The following is a 15,526-nucleotide window of genomic DNA, read 5'->3' on the forward strand; positions in this document are numbered from 1 at the left end:
AAGAGGATGATTAAAAATCCGTACTCATACGGTATTTATCTCATTTTCTTCTCATATTTGAATCTTAATGTTACAAGCGCTAAGAATGTCGGTTCAATTTTAATTTTCCCTTGACAAGGGGTGGTAAATACGATTACACCACAGCACCTGAAGGTCTTTTTTTCTTTTTTCTTTTTTCTTTTGGAGGAAACATCTGAAGGCTTCCAATAAAGATATGTAGATAAAATCTAACTCTGTATTGCGGTGTTCTCAAAGTACTAGCTCAAATATTTTTCTTTACATGCATGTATGATTCATGTCATCTTCTTTTCTTTTCCCAAATTTGTCTAGGAGAACACTAGTACACTTCAAATTTTGTAATTAAGCCAGAAAATTTGACACACAAAACGTCATAACCTTCCCACACCGTAAGGAAAAAAAAGGAAAATTATTGATGATGAAGAGTAATACTCCATTTTTTAAGTTTAATTAATCGTCAAATTCAAGCGCAGTCGGTTAAACAGCAGGTTCTCTGTTAGAGTCCCTCTGCTGGCCCCACCTTCTAATCCGAAGCTGAAACTCCGCCGCCGCCACCAGGAACTTCACGGCCTGCGCCGGACTCAGCACTTCTATCGCCCTCCTCATCGTCGATCCCCGCAGCGCGTCGGCGCTCTCCAGCACCCCGACCATTTCCGCCCTCAGCCTATCCATTGCCACGTCGATGGCCGATACCTCCCCGTCCACCGCCCTCCCCATCCGGCTCACTAATGCCACAAGTGGCCGCGCTGCTACGCTCTCTTGCACTGCCGCCATCGCCTCCGACACTTCCTGCTCCAATCGGACCGCCTCCGCCTTCAGCCGATCCATCCTCCTCGCCTGCTCCGGCGACAGGTCGGCGACGCCGCTCTCCACCAGGCGGAGGATCAACGTCGGACGGTATCCGGCGATCCAGAGGTAGGCCCGCTCTAAAGAACTCAGCCACGGAGAGGAGAAGACGACGAACACGTCGTCGCTGGCGATGTCGTTTCTCTCCTCGAAGTAGCGCTGGTAGTGAGACAGGGATTGCTCGATCAACGATCTTCGCCGCTCGCAGTCGTTGTCCTTCTCGGCGGTCTCCGCCGCGACGAGAAGAAGCTGATTGAGTATGGCCTGTTGGCCGGCGAGCCATTCCTCGTAGAAGGCCTCGAACCTGTCACGAGAATTTGGCTCGTTAGAGTTTGCCATTGAATAATCCTCCGTCTCTAATCTTCCATGGAAAAAGGAAAGAACTACAAAATGAGACTGTATTTATAGTCACATTTTATCTGAAAACGACAATCTTTTTGTGTTATCGTTGAAGTTAAAATTTCTTTGTTGCAAAGGAAAAATTAATAACTTTTGTCTAAATTTAGTTAATTTGAGCTGTGTGTTTTGCTTCCGGTTTAAGGTATTTTATTGCCTTTCTTCTAGGAAAGATGGGATTTAATTTTGTTATTCTTTTAAGAAAAAAAAAAGCGTTGAATTATTGAGAATACTCGGAAAGAGGGAGCTCCAGCCACCGGGGAAGAAATGGGATGGCGGTGCTAGTTAATCTAGTTCTTCTTGAAATGTCGCGTATATTGAAAAAAGACTGGAATGTCGTTTTGGGTAGTTATAACTTGAAAGGTCCTCCTCAAAGTTTGTGAATTTGTCGTTTTGGTTTCACTATTATGGTTGGTGTTAGACCGACAATATTATCTTTTTTTTTTCTCTTTGAAAGAACAATAATATCTTTTCGGGAAGTCTATCCGTTAGTTTGAATTTTAAAATAATTTTTTTATATGAAAATATTTTTAATTTTAGATATAAATTATTTTTAAAATACATTTAATAATTTTATAAAGATATTATTTTTAATATAAAAAAATTTATTAATTGTTTTTTTGAGAGAGGAGAAAATAAAAGCTTACACTTTCATTTTTATTTTTGTCTTTAATTATGCTAAACATCGTTTTAAAATTATTTTTATTTTTTCAGTCTTAAAAAACATAAAAAATAAAAATAAGAATAATTTTAAACACGGTATTAGTTTCTTTTATTTTTATTTTTATTTTTTTTCCTTCAAAAGGGTATATAACAATAAGGAATTTGCAGTCATCCACTTCATCAAAGATCCATTCTAGATTGTGAGATGCTGTTCCTTCATTTTCTTGGTGAAGTACTCACGTTTTCAAAATAGCAACCCGCGGATCATACACGGTCTAAATCACTAGCTTGTGCGATGTCGTATACGTTGACGTATTTCTCAATTAGTCAACTTCAGTTTATCATGGTTGAAATTATGGTCATTTTCTTGAATTGCAAAGTAAATTTATGTAAAAAAAACATTATAGTATAAAATGTAAATTTAAAAAAAAAAAACACTGTAAATAAAGCTTGAATTATGATTCAATTCAAACTAACAAAACGAGTGAATTTTAAATAATTATTTATGTATTATTTTTTACTTATTGATCAACTTAACTGTTGCGCAATGTAAAATAAATTCCTTAAGAAAGAGAAAAATGTTTTAAAATCTTCTCACCCTCTTACAATAGAAGGGAGATTCTAGATCAGAGGAGCATAAAATCCTCACTCATAAAGCGTGAAGTTTGGAGTGTAACCTTCAAATATTCGGATCAATTTGGCATATGAGCTCTAAATTTTCTAAATATTTTTATTATTCATTACTAAAGTTCCGTTTATTTCATAATTTGAATCACAACTTAAACTTTTTTTTACAATATTTTTCTCATTAAAATTTAAATTTAAATTTTTTATTACAGTATTTTCTCTTATATAAATTTATTTTGTAACTCAAATTTTCAACTCGAACATACGAAATAAAAAAGCCCTAAACTAGATTATTTCCCTTCTCCTTTTTCAAAGAAAGATTTGTTGGGGTTATATACATAAACATCCACTTAAAGTACCCCGAGTCTAAGAATATCTACCAATATTCTATTTATTTACAAAACTGTCTACCACTATAAATGAAAAGACTTTATTATCCATCTGTAATGAAAATGGATGAAATTAATGAAACATCAAAATAGTAAACTTTAAAAATCAAGTCACAAAATGAAATCTGAAAAATACAATTAATAAAACATACCATATTTAGTAAAAGGGAAAATTTATGTTGTTATTATCTAGATCAAGATGAGAATATAGTCCAAAAAGGATTGAGTAACAACATCAATAGAAATGATGCCCGTCCATTACACCAAAATACACAAAACTGCAAAAGTAACAGTATTTACTGTAATGAATATCATAATTAATATACGGAAGATACACGAGAAAGAAATTTCATTAACATATTGATAATTTTACCGTAAACAATACATAATTCATTTGGATTACAAGATTGGTAGTTAAAAAATCCGCTAAGAGTACATCCCGTTTAATAAATTCTAGATTGAAAAGAAAAAAAAAAACTAACAAAATGATAAATTAAATATCATTATCAGAATTATCGTGAAAAGTAAATAATGAAAAAAAAAATTAATGTACCAAAAATCCTTTCAATTTCATTAATATACTATTAAAATTATTACCAAACAGAACCTGTAATTATTAAAAAATAAAAAACGTAATCAACAAATTTTCATTATTTTGAAATATATATTATCCTATTTGAAAGGAATAAAATAAAACTCAATTTCATTAATCTAAATATTCATTATTTAAATGATAATTACATAATGAACCACAATGAATAAAATAATATACACAAACTGTAAAGTGAAAATAATTATGAAAAAGAATATAAAATTTATATACATAATGTTTTGGGGTAAAATCTTAAGCCCCACACGAAGCAATGATCAGGTGCCACGTGGTATGATTTACGGATAAAATAGCTAAGACAAAGACACAGAGTGGTGGTAGAGCGCATTGGATGAACGTCGACTCTTAACGGTCAAGTATCCTTGTTTAAAACTAGAAGAAACAAGAGCCACACCGTGAAGACGAACGCTCTACTGGTCATGAACGAAGAGCGCTTCCAAGGAGTCAAAGGCGACGAACGCACCCACGTCCAGGTTGAAGTACGGCTATGCTAGGATTTGACGTGCATTAAATGCATGCAGAGTAGGTGGTGAGGCCGGTGGAGAAAGTCAGACAAATTGGCTGAAATCTCAGTGATCAAAGATTATTGTTCCGGAGTAGGAAGAAGATATCACAGGATTTGATTAGATGATTAATAACTGACAGATACGACATGATGTATATAAGTAGAAAGAATGGGTTGAAATGAGGTCGGATTATTAAACACTTTTTCTCCAGAATTTGTATTTTCTCTATCAAGAATAATGAAAAACTCAGTGGATGTAGCTCTATGTTGGAGTAAACTACTATAAATCCCGTGTGTTGATTTTGTTTCTTTTCCTCCGATAATTCACGTTTAGAGTTTAGTTAGTCCGAGCGCAAATCATTGAAAACCTATTACTAATTTGTTGATAAGTTTTTACCGTCAACACATAATAAAAATAATAATGTAATTACAAAGAGGAATAAATTTATTTTCATTGTTGTAAAGATAATAACATTACAACAATGAAACTGAACGTGTAACAATAAAATCGAAAAAAAAAAAAGAAATGAAAAAACAAGACATGAACGACATAATATAAACATTAAAGCAAACAAGATATAATACACCCCCCTTAACACAAACAATAAAAAAAAAAAAAAAGAAATGATAAAACAAGACATGAACGACATAATATAAACATTAAAGCAAACAAGATATAATACACCCCCCTTAACACAAACAATAAAAAAAAAAAAAAAGAAATGATAAAACAAGACATGAACGACATAATATAAACATTAAAGCAAACAAGATATAATACACCCCCCTTAACACAAACAATAAAAAAAAAAAAAAACCCCCCCCTTAACACAAACAATAAAAAAAAAAAAAAACCCCCCCCTTAACACAAACAAAAAAAAAAAAAAAAAAAAAAAAAAAAGACAACAAAGAGCCACCAGCACTAAGAAATACGCCGGACGGAAGCACCTTTTTTTCTCCTCGCTAGTACCCAAGGACAGCAGTGACAAGCCCGCAAAACAAATAACCAAAGCTCCAAAACGACAAGCCCTCAAAGCAAATATCCAAAGCTGCAAAACGTATTGCTACTTGCTAGCCTGACATAAATTTTTTTTTTTTTTTTTTTTTAAAGCATGGGGGGGAAAACCCTAATTTAAAACCCCATATCAATAGATCAGCAAAAAAAAAAAAAAAAAAAAAAAAAAAAAAAAAAAAAAAAAACAATATCAATAATAAATCATTTAAATTGATGACAGAGTATTAAATGAGGAAAAAAATGAAAGTCAAATCCATTATATGATCAGAGAAAATATCTAAATATTAATATGAAAACATACCAAATTGAGAACATGCTAAAAAAAATAAACTATAAGGACAAATTAAGTATAAAATATTTCTTATTAAGCATAAGTGAGTATATATTTTTGTAGTATTGTATAATAGAAGACACTTTTATACTCAAGCCTTTCAAAGAGGACAATTTATGTAATTACCTTTTCGTTTGGTTGATATATATAGGTCATATTTTTTTCGCTGATTCGAGTTTAGAATTCGAGTTTTATTATAATAAAAAGCTCTTAGAAACAGTCACATCTAACTTTTTTATTACAGTAAAAAATTCTTACATAATATTATATTTCAACTCAAATTAAAAACTTAAATTAGCAAACCGAACGGATAGAGTTCACGTAAGATATGAGATGATCACACCTTTAGGAAACCATAGTCTAATTATTAGAAGGGGAAGTTTCCATAAACCGTTTTGGGCTTTCCCAACATTAGGTCCATTTTGATACTGGGAGCGTAAAGAATCCACATGCAGCCCAAAAACCAATCCGCTAATGATGACATAACAGTGAGTATGGCGATTGCTTCGTGGCTTTTTTTTTTTTTTTTTTTTTTTTTTTTTTTTTTTCTCTCTCTACTTGTATTGTATCCAAGGTAATTTTTAAAATAGTATTGCTTCATAGCTCTCTTTTTTTTTTTTCTTGGGTACTTTACTTTTTGTCTCGTGAAAATTTACAGTGTATTGTTTACAGACTTGAATGTCAAAGCGTTCTAACTCGCTCAAATTCATACAGGTTTTCCTCTTAGAAGAAGACATTCGCTTAAGGCATCCAATAAATTTGTCGGACAGGTCAATGGACATGATTGATACAAATGGATCGCAGATTTTTCCAGCTACAACTACAGACTCTGGAAAGATTTTAATTATAAGATTCTATATAAAAAAAAAAAAAACACGTGGGTTATTTTATTTTTTGTATGCGACAGAAAAAATCGTCTCCTTTTAAATCTTTTGGGACCCAATGTTGAAAACCTTGTTGTTAAAGGAACCTATATATGAGGTTGCTCTTGTTGGGAAAAAAAAAATCATTTAGATTTAATGAGGCCTCATTCGCTTTACGGATTCGAGTTTTTAATTCGAGTTGAGATGTGACATTTTTTAAAAATTTTTAACTGTAAAAATTTAGAACTAAAAACTCAAATCAGTGAAAATGAACGAGACATGAATCATTTGCGGAGAACTCAAAGGACTCACACACCCACTTTTTCCTTTTCCTTTTCTTTTTCCCCTTTCCCTTTTGTTTTTATTTTTATTTTTTTTAACGTGTTAGTCACCAATGATATTATATAGTTCGAACTGATTTATGTCTAGTATTAAATTCCTTTATAGGTATTAGGTAATGTCTTAGGACCCGTTTAACAGAAAGTTTTCTTTTGCTTTTAATCAGTAGGGGAAAAAAATGTCAAAATGAAGTTCATGAATGTCTTACTAAAACTCTAATATGAGTTTTAAAAACTACTCAGAAAAGCTTTTTAAGAAGGCATATTGATAATTTCAACTACAAGCTTTTTTGAAAAGTCATTTTTGACAGTTCATTCAAACACTTTAAAAATAAATTTTAGACTTACAAAATACCAAAAACATCTTCTAAAGAAAAAAAAAAAAAAAAAAAAAAAAAAAAAAAACCCCCCCAAACAAACCCTTAAAACTAAACCAAAGATGACAACCACTAAAATTCTATCCCAATATATATGGCTCTTATATTTCATTGTTTTTTTTTATTTGTTCCTTTGTTTTTCCTTTTATTCCCTTTCTTTTGGTTTAAAAATACATAACGTTGTTGTCTCTTATGTATGAAAAGATGAATTATTAGCCATCACCATGGATTGAAAAACAATAACGCTTTACAGGTAATCAACTGAATAAGATGTACCTGATGAATAATGCTATTTGTGGTCCCTCTATAACCCTACATCAAACCTTTAATTAACATGCAAGTCGGTATCAATATTTTACTTTATTCATATAACAACCAAGAAAGCAAGGAAAAAATAAAAAAAAAGTAAAAGAAGGAAAAAGGGGCAAAAGTTGGTAGGCATGATTGTTTCACAGTGCAGTTCATATTTTACACATGTCAAGGCTTAGAATATGGGTGAGAACTTAGAGGGCGTTTTGTTGAGGGATTCGTTTCCTGATTCGAATTATGATTCGTGGTTCGTTACCGTATTTTTTCTCACAAAAAATACACGTAAATCAAAAATAGTTCGAATCACATGATTTGAATCCTCCAACCAAACGAACCCTTAGAAGACATCCAATTGCCACATGTTTTGGACAGAGAAATGATCCGCTTAAAGAAATTATTAATTTCGGGGATATTATGAAGAAAGCTTCCAATTTGGGTGTGTAACTTCTAGATATATTAGAGGGTAAATTCATCTTATTTCACGTGCCCATGAATTAATCATTGTAATCTCCTTTTAAAAATAACTGCTAATGAAACATGCGACATCATTATTATTGTAATTTTTTTAGGAATAAAGAGGTAAATAATATATTTTAGAAATGAATTTTTAAGTAAATGACATATTTTATAGATGATTCAATAGAAAATATTTATGCTGAGTATTTTTCAGTAAGTATTATACTTACGTGGAGTAAATAAATGATTATCCGTAAATATACTATTTATTTTAATAGTTTTAAAAATATGCTATTTACTTAATTAAATTCATTTTGAAAATATGTTATTTACATTTAAGTGTTTTTTTTTTTTTTAACGAAACAAGCAATGTGTTGACATTTTAGTTTTTGTTTTGAGGAAATATAACTATACATGTTTTTTTATGAGAAAGGATGCTTTGACTGCGTCGGTGGCTTTATTTTCCTTTATTTTTGTTTTTTTTTTTTCCCTTTTCTAAGGAGCTTTATTTATGTATTAGAAAGAAGGAAAAGATATAATGGAAATATTACATCTACCAAATTTTATGTTTACATCTATTTTCTTGTAAAGCATATTTGTACGTATTCCACATATAAGCACATAAGTTGGTAAAAACTAAAAATTTAACTCTATTTTAAAAAGAAAGAAATCTTTTATATACATATGTATATATCCGTTCATTTCATCGATTCGAGTTTTATTTAAAAAGTTCAGAAACAATAACATTTAACTTTTTTTATACAATAAAAAACTCTTAAATAAAATTATCTCAACTTAAATTACAAACTCAAATCAGTAAACTAAACGGATCATATATTACAGAGCATATTATTGTTAGACGGCTATGCGAAGCCGCGTTCCACTCAATGCCCTTGTGGTCTGTGAAGCAGCGTCTGCAGAACCGTTCATTATTTAATTTGTCTATTATATGGGAGTGAAAAGGAAATACAATATATATAAATATATAAATATATATATATATATATATACACACACCATGGATGCATACAACCACCAAGAAAACGAACCATCAATTGAATTACTAATTAACTATTGTATTTATTTATATTTTGCATGTAAGGAAAGAAAAATATATATATATATATATATATATACACACACACCATGATGCATACAACCACCAAGAAAACGAACCATCAATTGAATTACTAATTAACTATTGTATTTATTTATATTTTGCATGTAAGGAAAGAAATATGAAAACAGTAGTCAGTATGAGAGAAATAGGCATATAATACAGACGATAAGGACATTTTCGTGAGCAACATGTATATTTGTAAATGCTCGCGTATCATAAAGACTTTTAAAATGGAATGATTTTGATGTGTAAATAGTACGATAGTGAGATGTGCATATATAAATCGAAAACAGTCCTCTTGCAAAAGGATGATTTTAATTAGTAATTTTAAGGATCGTGACATCTCTATGATGAGAAGATGTAACTGGAAAATATCCACTTTCAATGGCTGATTTAGTAATATTTAAGGGCATTGTGGTAAATTCCCACGTAGACGTGGCCCCCCACTCAGCAATGCGAGTCAGGTGGTCATCATCTTTAATCATGACTGTTCGTAATTAGCTCATACGATATAATTAGACAAGTCATTTTTCGGTGGGGAAACTGAAGAAGAAAAAAACAAGATGATCGATATCAATATTATTCATTTGCAAAATTAAAACGTCAATGTTATCTAGTCATTTTGTCATGTTTTTCCATGGTAATTCTGATCAAAACCTCATAAAATACTGTACGTATATATGGTACACGCGTACATTTATGCCAATTAACTCAAAAAGTTTGCAAGGTGTCTGTGCCATATTTCAAACATCAACTTCCGATGTTGCTCCGCTTCCTCTTCTATCGGCTTCCGATCACGTTGGGGGCGGTTGTCCTGCAGAAAACACTCATGTGCTAAAGTCAGTAGAATATCGAAAGGATCTCAAAGTGAGCAGAAAGATAAAAGAAGAAGAATTTCGATTAAAGAGAAAAGACTGAAAGTCTCATATCCTTTCTTGGTCAGAGGATTCCTCCAATTCTTTCATTTTCTATTTATATGGTGATTACCCTAATGGATATTCATGATCCATCCTGATCATGACACATAGTCATTCATTTGTTCTTAGGGTTTCTCCTAGGACATTTTCCCATGGAAGGTTTTTGAAAGCTTCCTAATTTAAGAAATGTCACTATCAATTCCGTTATTCACTTTACACGTACCGTACTCGAGTTGGTCACATTAGTTAAGAGGAAGTGGGATGTGTGTCACTACCTCGGGATTCACACCTTGACACGGGCCTTTCCTGCTTTCCTCGATCTCTGTCTACTTCGTCTCAATGCGTTAGAATACTTCGCAGTCTCGGTCTCGATCTCGATCTCGCTTTCTATCTCAGTTTGAGTCTCACCTCGATTGAGTTCTATCCGACCCTCGCCTAAGGTGGGCGTCGATCCCCTTTCACGCCCCCCGGTTTTGGTCTTCTTTTTTCGGTTGAGTTCGTAACACGTGTCGTGATCTCTGACTATCTAGGAAAAATCCCTCAACACAAGGTGTTTAAGTATAAATATTTGAACATAACACTATGTGATAAAGTCATTTTAGTACCCTCATTGTAGTGAAAAATCTTGTTAGTACCCTATGTATTTAATAATATTAAAACGATACATTTACCTTTAAAAAAACATTCTTTCGGTACTTTGAGACTGATTTTTGAGATCTAAAATGTTCATTTCTTTCACTAATTAACAACAAGCTAATATTTTTTTTTAAAAGCTGAAAATAATTTAAAACATTTAAAAATTAAAAAAATTAGAATAAGTTAATTTTTTTTAATTAGAATAAGTTAATTTTTTTAGAAAATATTTTTAAAGTTATTAGTTTCTATTTAATTAATGAAATGGTAGTTTTGACATTATATGTCCTAAAAATTAGTCTCAGGGTACCAAAAATATTTCTTTAAAAATGAATGTACCATTTTAATATTATTATAAACACAGTGTATTGACGAGATGTTTCACTATAATAGAGGTACCAAAGTGATTAATCATAAAGAAATGTTAGTGGAACTTCGCCAAAAAAGAAAACGTGTATTCACACTCCTGATCTTGTATTTCAATGCACAAGAACAATGGGGCCGAGATGATGATGAAGATGATGTTTGTTGCTGCAAGGCACATGGCCGTGGAGTTTGGGACAAATAATGAGTCGGGTGGTAGTTGGTTTTTTAGTGGTGTGCTAGAGCTGTAAGTTTAGACTATGCTAAACGGGTCAGTTCGAGGTCCATCACTATTGGCCCGACGCATGACAAAGGTTTTGAGCTCAAAAGCTTTATTCAGACTTGGCTGGGTCGCTCTAAACACCTTCCTAATTTTTGTTTTTTTAAAAAATATTTTATAAAATTTCGAGCTAGGTTAAGCCGACCCTATCCCTTAGGTTGACCCGAAATTTCCATTCAACCCGCCGAGCTCGGGGCGTGCTTCACCTCTATGGTGTGCTAAGCGTGTTGCTTTTCCATTATCCCGTCTCTCTAAAGATCTCATCCTTGAGGTGGTTCGATGCATTTAATGGTGTGAATTAGTGTTTGTATTACCATTTTATGCTATGATATTTTTCTTTTTAAAACAATTGTCATGCTTGAGCTTAACCTTCATGATTAATTATCTCCTTTCTACATGATTTTGTCCCTTTCTCTACCATCTTATGCTAAATTTGATTCTCTAAAGATTCTCTTGGATTTGTCTAGGCTATGGAATGTATTTTGAAATTTCGTTGAAGGATATAAAAAGATGTACACAAAATAAATTTGACAACATTTTTTTTTATGAGCATTACTTGTAGAATTTTTTTTTTTTTAAAAATTGTTGCTTTCCTAATTGCATTAAATATATAGTAACATACGCATAGTCAAGGTGTGGTCTCCACTCAGATACGGTCTAACAAAGAAGTGTTTGAGGATCATTTATTGAGGTGTGGATGAGCTTCATAATTTCATGTTCTCATCCTAGTACTAAGTACTAATTTGGCTGTCACTGTTCATATTTTTTTTAAAAAAAGGCTGTCACTGTTTGTCTATGCGTCTTCTTCTCATAATGAAACTCCTGTCATGTCTCAAATAAATAATTAAGTCCCGTTTGGTTAGATGATTCGTTCTCTGATTCGAATAATGGTTCATGATTCGTTACAGTATTTTCTCTTATAAAAAACACACGTAAATCAAAAATAATTCTAATCTCATGGTTACTGACTATAAAACTCCGGTGTTTTTTTCTTTTCTGAATATTTTTTTTTTTTAAAGAAAAAAAAATGTTTGGACTTTGGAGTGAGCTCAAACACACGTCATCTGAGGATTATCAATTATGTGAATTTTCGTGTGACAATGAGTTTTAAAGTTATATGGAGTACATACTTACGGATATATATTCAGGATATATATGAATCTATGATGATTTTATAATATATGAAAAAAAAAAATCACTAATAATAACTCGTAATTTTTGCTAATCACAATAACTCGTAATTTCACTTTTGCATAATGTACCTGGATCTTTAACAGTAGCTACTTTCATTTTCTAATTTTGGACAAAAAAAACTTAGGGCCGGCAATATAGATCACGATATGATGACACGAATTTTATGAGTTATAGTTGAGAAAAAAGAGGTTTGGGTCAGAATTGGGTCGACCTGAATTTGACACGAAAAACACGGGTCAATTCGGGTTGGACCCTCCTAACCCGAACACGACACGAAACTCGTAAAAAACTGAAAAATACATATATTTTTCATTTCATATTTTAAATTTTATTATGAACTTGTGATATCATGATAGTTATACTTAAAATCTTATATTATTATTTACTTAATTTCAATGGATGTTATTATAATTTAGTGTGTTATGAATTTTAAGTTATTTCTAATATGTAAAAAACTAAATAAAAGTATACAATTTTCGTGTCAATTTCAGATTCACGGGTCAATTTCGTGTCACAGGTCATTTTCAGGTCGTGTCGTGTCAACTCGTAAAGTGATCGTGTCGTGTTCATGTTGCGGTTTTTAAAAAAATTTGTGTCACGGGTCGTGTTCAGGTTGACTGTAAATTTAAAAAAATGATTAAAATATGACACAAACACGACACGTGACATGAATTATTACCCTAAAAAAAACTTGATTGCTTTCTAATATTTATTATATAGATTTTGCTGGAGATGACTATTTTACAGTGATATTGATCTAGAAGAAAGCCAAATGCGACAAAAGAGTTTTTGACTAAAAAAACGTTATACGTCTTCTACCTTTTTTTTTTGGTGTGAAAATATAAAATTTATTTATTGAGGGGAAAACGAAATGTCACTTTTAACATCACTTGCTAGCATTATTTATTTTATTATTCTTTCTATTTATTATTTGATACGTAAATTTTATTAATATGATATATTATTATTTAAACATAAAATGAGATAGTGAAATTTTTGTGTCAAAATGTGAATAGAGAGAGTGATAAAATGAGTCATGCTAGCATTTTTTCTTTTAGTTATTCATTTTTGTGATTATATTTTATAATCTAATTTTGTTTCTTTTCATTGTAAGTAGTACAAAAATATCTTGCCACAGTATTCCTTATTTTTTTAGTCGATGATAATTTTTTTTAATCTAATTACATTTGTATGATATTTAATATTATGATTATAATATGAGAGATGTAATGGGTTTTTTCTATTATTTTGGTTGATTTTTCCTTTTTGCATTAGACCCCCCACTTCTCTCTATCTAATATATCTTTCAATGATATTTCATATTTGCTTGTGGGGGGAGTCCCTGCAATTTCATTTTCAAAAAAGCGGGAACAAAATGGCCTACAAACTTAATCAAATTCATTTTAATGTGAACTACTCCGTTGGGAATCATTCACTTTTAATCAAACAGTGAAAAATGCATCTTCGTTAGTAAAAGGCCAAGAAAGTAAATAAGAATTTCCTAGGAAAAAAAAAAGAGTAAATCATCATCAAAATAAACTGAAATAAATAGAGCGAAAAAAAGAGCAAAAAATATTGCTCCATCTTCCAAAGTGACTCTCTATTCTCATCGGTCGGCTTGCATAGAGACCAATCACGCAAGGATTTAAGTGAAGCTCTTGAGGATGATGTAATGGGTTTAAAGAAAATCGTGCATTTGGTTCGCAAAAAATACAATTATTTTCTAATTCTGAATTATGGATTCCGAGCACGTAACCCCGTCGTGGCTCTCAGTTTTCGAGTTGCGACCCACAAATAGGAGACGTTGTTTGATCATTATGAAATAAAGCTCTGTATTTTTTTTTATAATTCATATAACAATTCATTATTTTTATCATCATATTTTCTCTTATAAAAATTTAAATTTAAATTTATGAAAAGAAGACATTCTTTTTATTTTGTTTATTTGTCATGATTCGTTGTGTAGCACCACACTTGACGCCCAACTTGCAACTAAAAGCCAGTTTATTAACTGTCGAATGGTGTTCCACGACTACGAGAAGTGCTAGTTTGTTTTCTCTCTCTCCAGTTGAAGTTTGGTAGCTAGCCAATTTTTTTTTTTACACCCTCTCTCTTTTAGATTCCTTTCTTTTCTTCTATGGAAATTGCCGGCTTTTTAAGAACATTTTAATACAATGTGAAATTTATATATCAATGCTAAAACTTAACGCTTTGAATGAATAAATTATTCTCCAGTACAATACTTTAGTTAATCTCAAATTTAGGATGTGCTATACTTAATACAAAATTAAGCACCAATCCAATTGTTTTTTTTATTTTTTTTATATTTGGTTGTTATTGATTTTTTTAGGGGATTACTCTATTTTTTTTTACTTAATATTTAAAACATGCAATTTTGTTATTTAGGAATTAAACATTTATTAATTTAAATACTAATTTTATAAAAAAAATATATAACGTTAAAATAACATAATGAGTTAATTAAAAAACAAATAGAACTATATTTAAATATGTTTTTTATTTTATTTAATATTATATATATATATTATGGTTTTAGTTTGCATGTTTCCCAGCCAAGTTTGGTTATTTACGAAACTCGGAAGACCCGACAGTTGGAGCGAAAATCAAAAACAAAAAAATCCAATCTACGTATTTGCCCCCAGTATCTATTCCTAATTTCGCAAGCAGGTCAACCACTAACATTTGCTTCCTTTACACGCTGGGCTTGGATCGTAAATAAATCCAAAAGAAAAGGGTAGTTTCGTCACATGACATTACACACACACTTCAAGCTCCCACAGTAATGACGTCCTGACGGCTGCGCGCCTCAACGAAACCGCCACCTGTTTCGCGCTTTTCCTGCATATTTTCCCGGAAAATTCGTGTCATTCCGTTAGGGAAAACGAGAGAGAGAGAGAGAGAGAGAGTGAGAGAAAAAAACTTCTTCTGAGAACTTTGCTAAGCTCGCCGGAAATGGCGATCCCCGAACCCGACCGCCGCCGAGCCAGGGCCGCGAATCCGGCGAGGGTACCGCTCCGGCGGCTTCTCCGCGTGGCGTCAGTGGCCGCTGGGATTCAGTTCGGCTGGGCTCTGCAACTCTCTCTCTTGACCCCTTACGTGCAGGAGCTGGGGATTCCTCACGCGTGGGCGAGCGTGATATGGCTCTGCGGACCGCTCTCAGGCCTTCTCGTCCAGCCTCTGGTCGGCCTCATGAGTGATCGAAGCACGAGTCGCTTTGGTCGCCGGCGGCCGTTCATCGTCGCTGGAGCGCCCTCG

At 32.2% G+C, this 15,526-nt stretch overlaps 2 protein-coding genes across 2 annotated transcripts in view; one reads left to right on the top strand and one right to left on the bottom strand.

Annotated features, from left to right (window-relative positions):
• Positions 1–495: 495 nt before the first annotated feature.
• Positions 496–1,203, bottom strand: LOC21408216 (protein DOG1-like 4). Its single transcript, XM_010106244.1, has one exon. It carries the CDS (start codon positions 1,201–1,203, stop codon positions 496–498), a length of 708 nt encoding a protein of 235 aa, XP_010104546.1.
• A 13,630-nt stretch (positions 1,204–14,833) lies between these two features.
• The window catches only part of LOC112093096 (sucrose transport protein SUC4-like), a 6,727-nt gene continuing 6,034 nt past the window's right edge, over positions 14,834–15,526 (top strand). The window contains exon 1 of the mRNA XM_024170895.1: positions 14,834–15,517. Within this exon, the coding sequence (XP_024026663.1) occupies positions 15,224–15,517 (294 nt within the window). The 5' untranslated portion in view covers positions 14,834–15,223. The remainder of the gene's footprint in view (positions 15,518–15,526) is intronic.

The sequence above is a fragment of the Morus notabilis genome, unplaced genomic scaffold, assembly GCF_000414095.1.
Source record: "Morus notabilis unplaced genomic scaffold, ASM41409v2 Scaffold485, whole genome shotgun sequence".
Classification (NCBI taxonomy): Eukaryota; Viridiplantae; Streptophyta; class Magnoliopsida; order Rosales; family Moraceae; genus Morus; species Morus notabilis.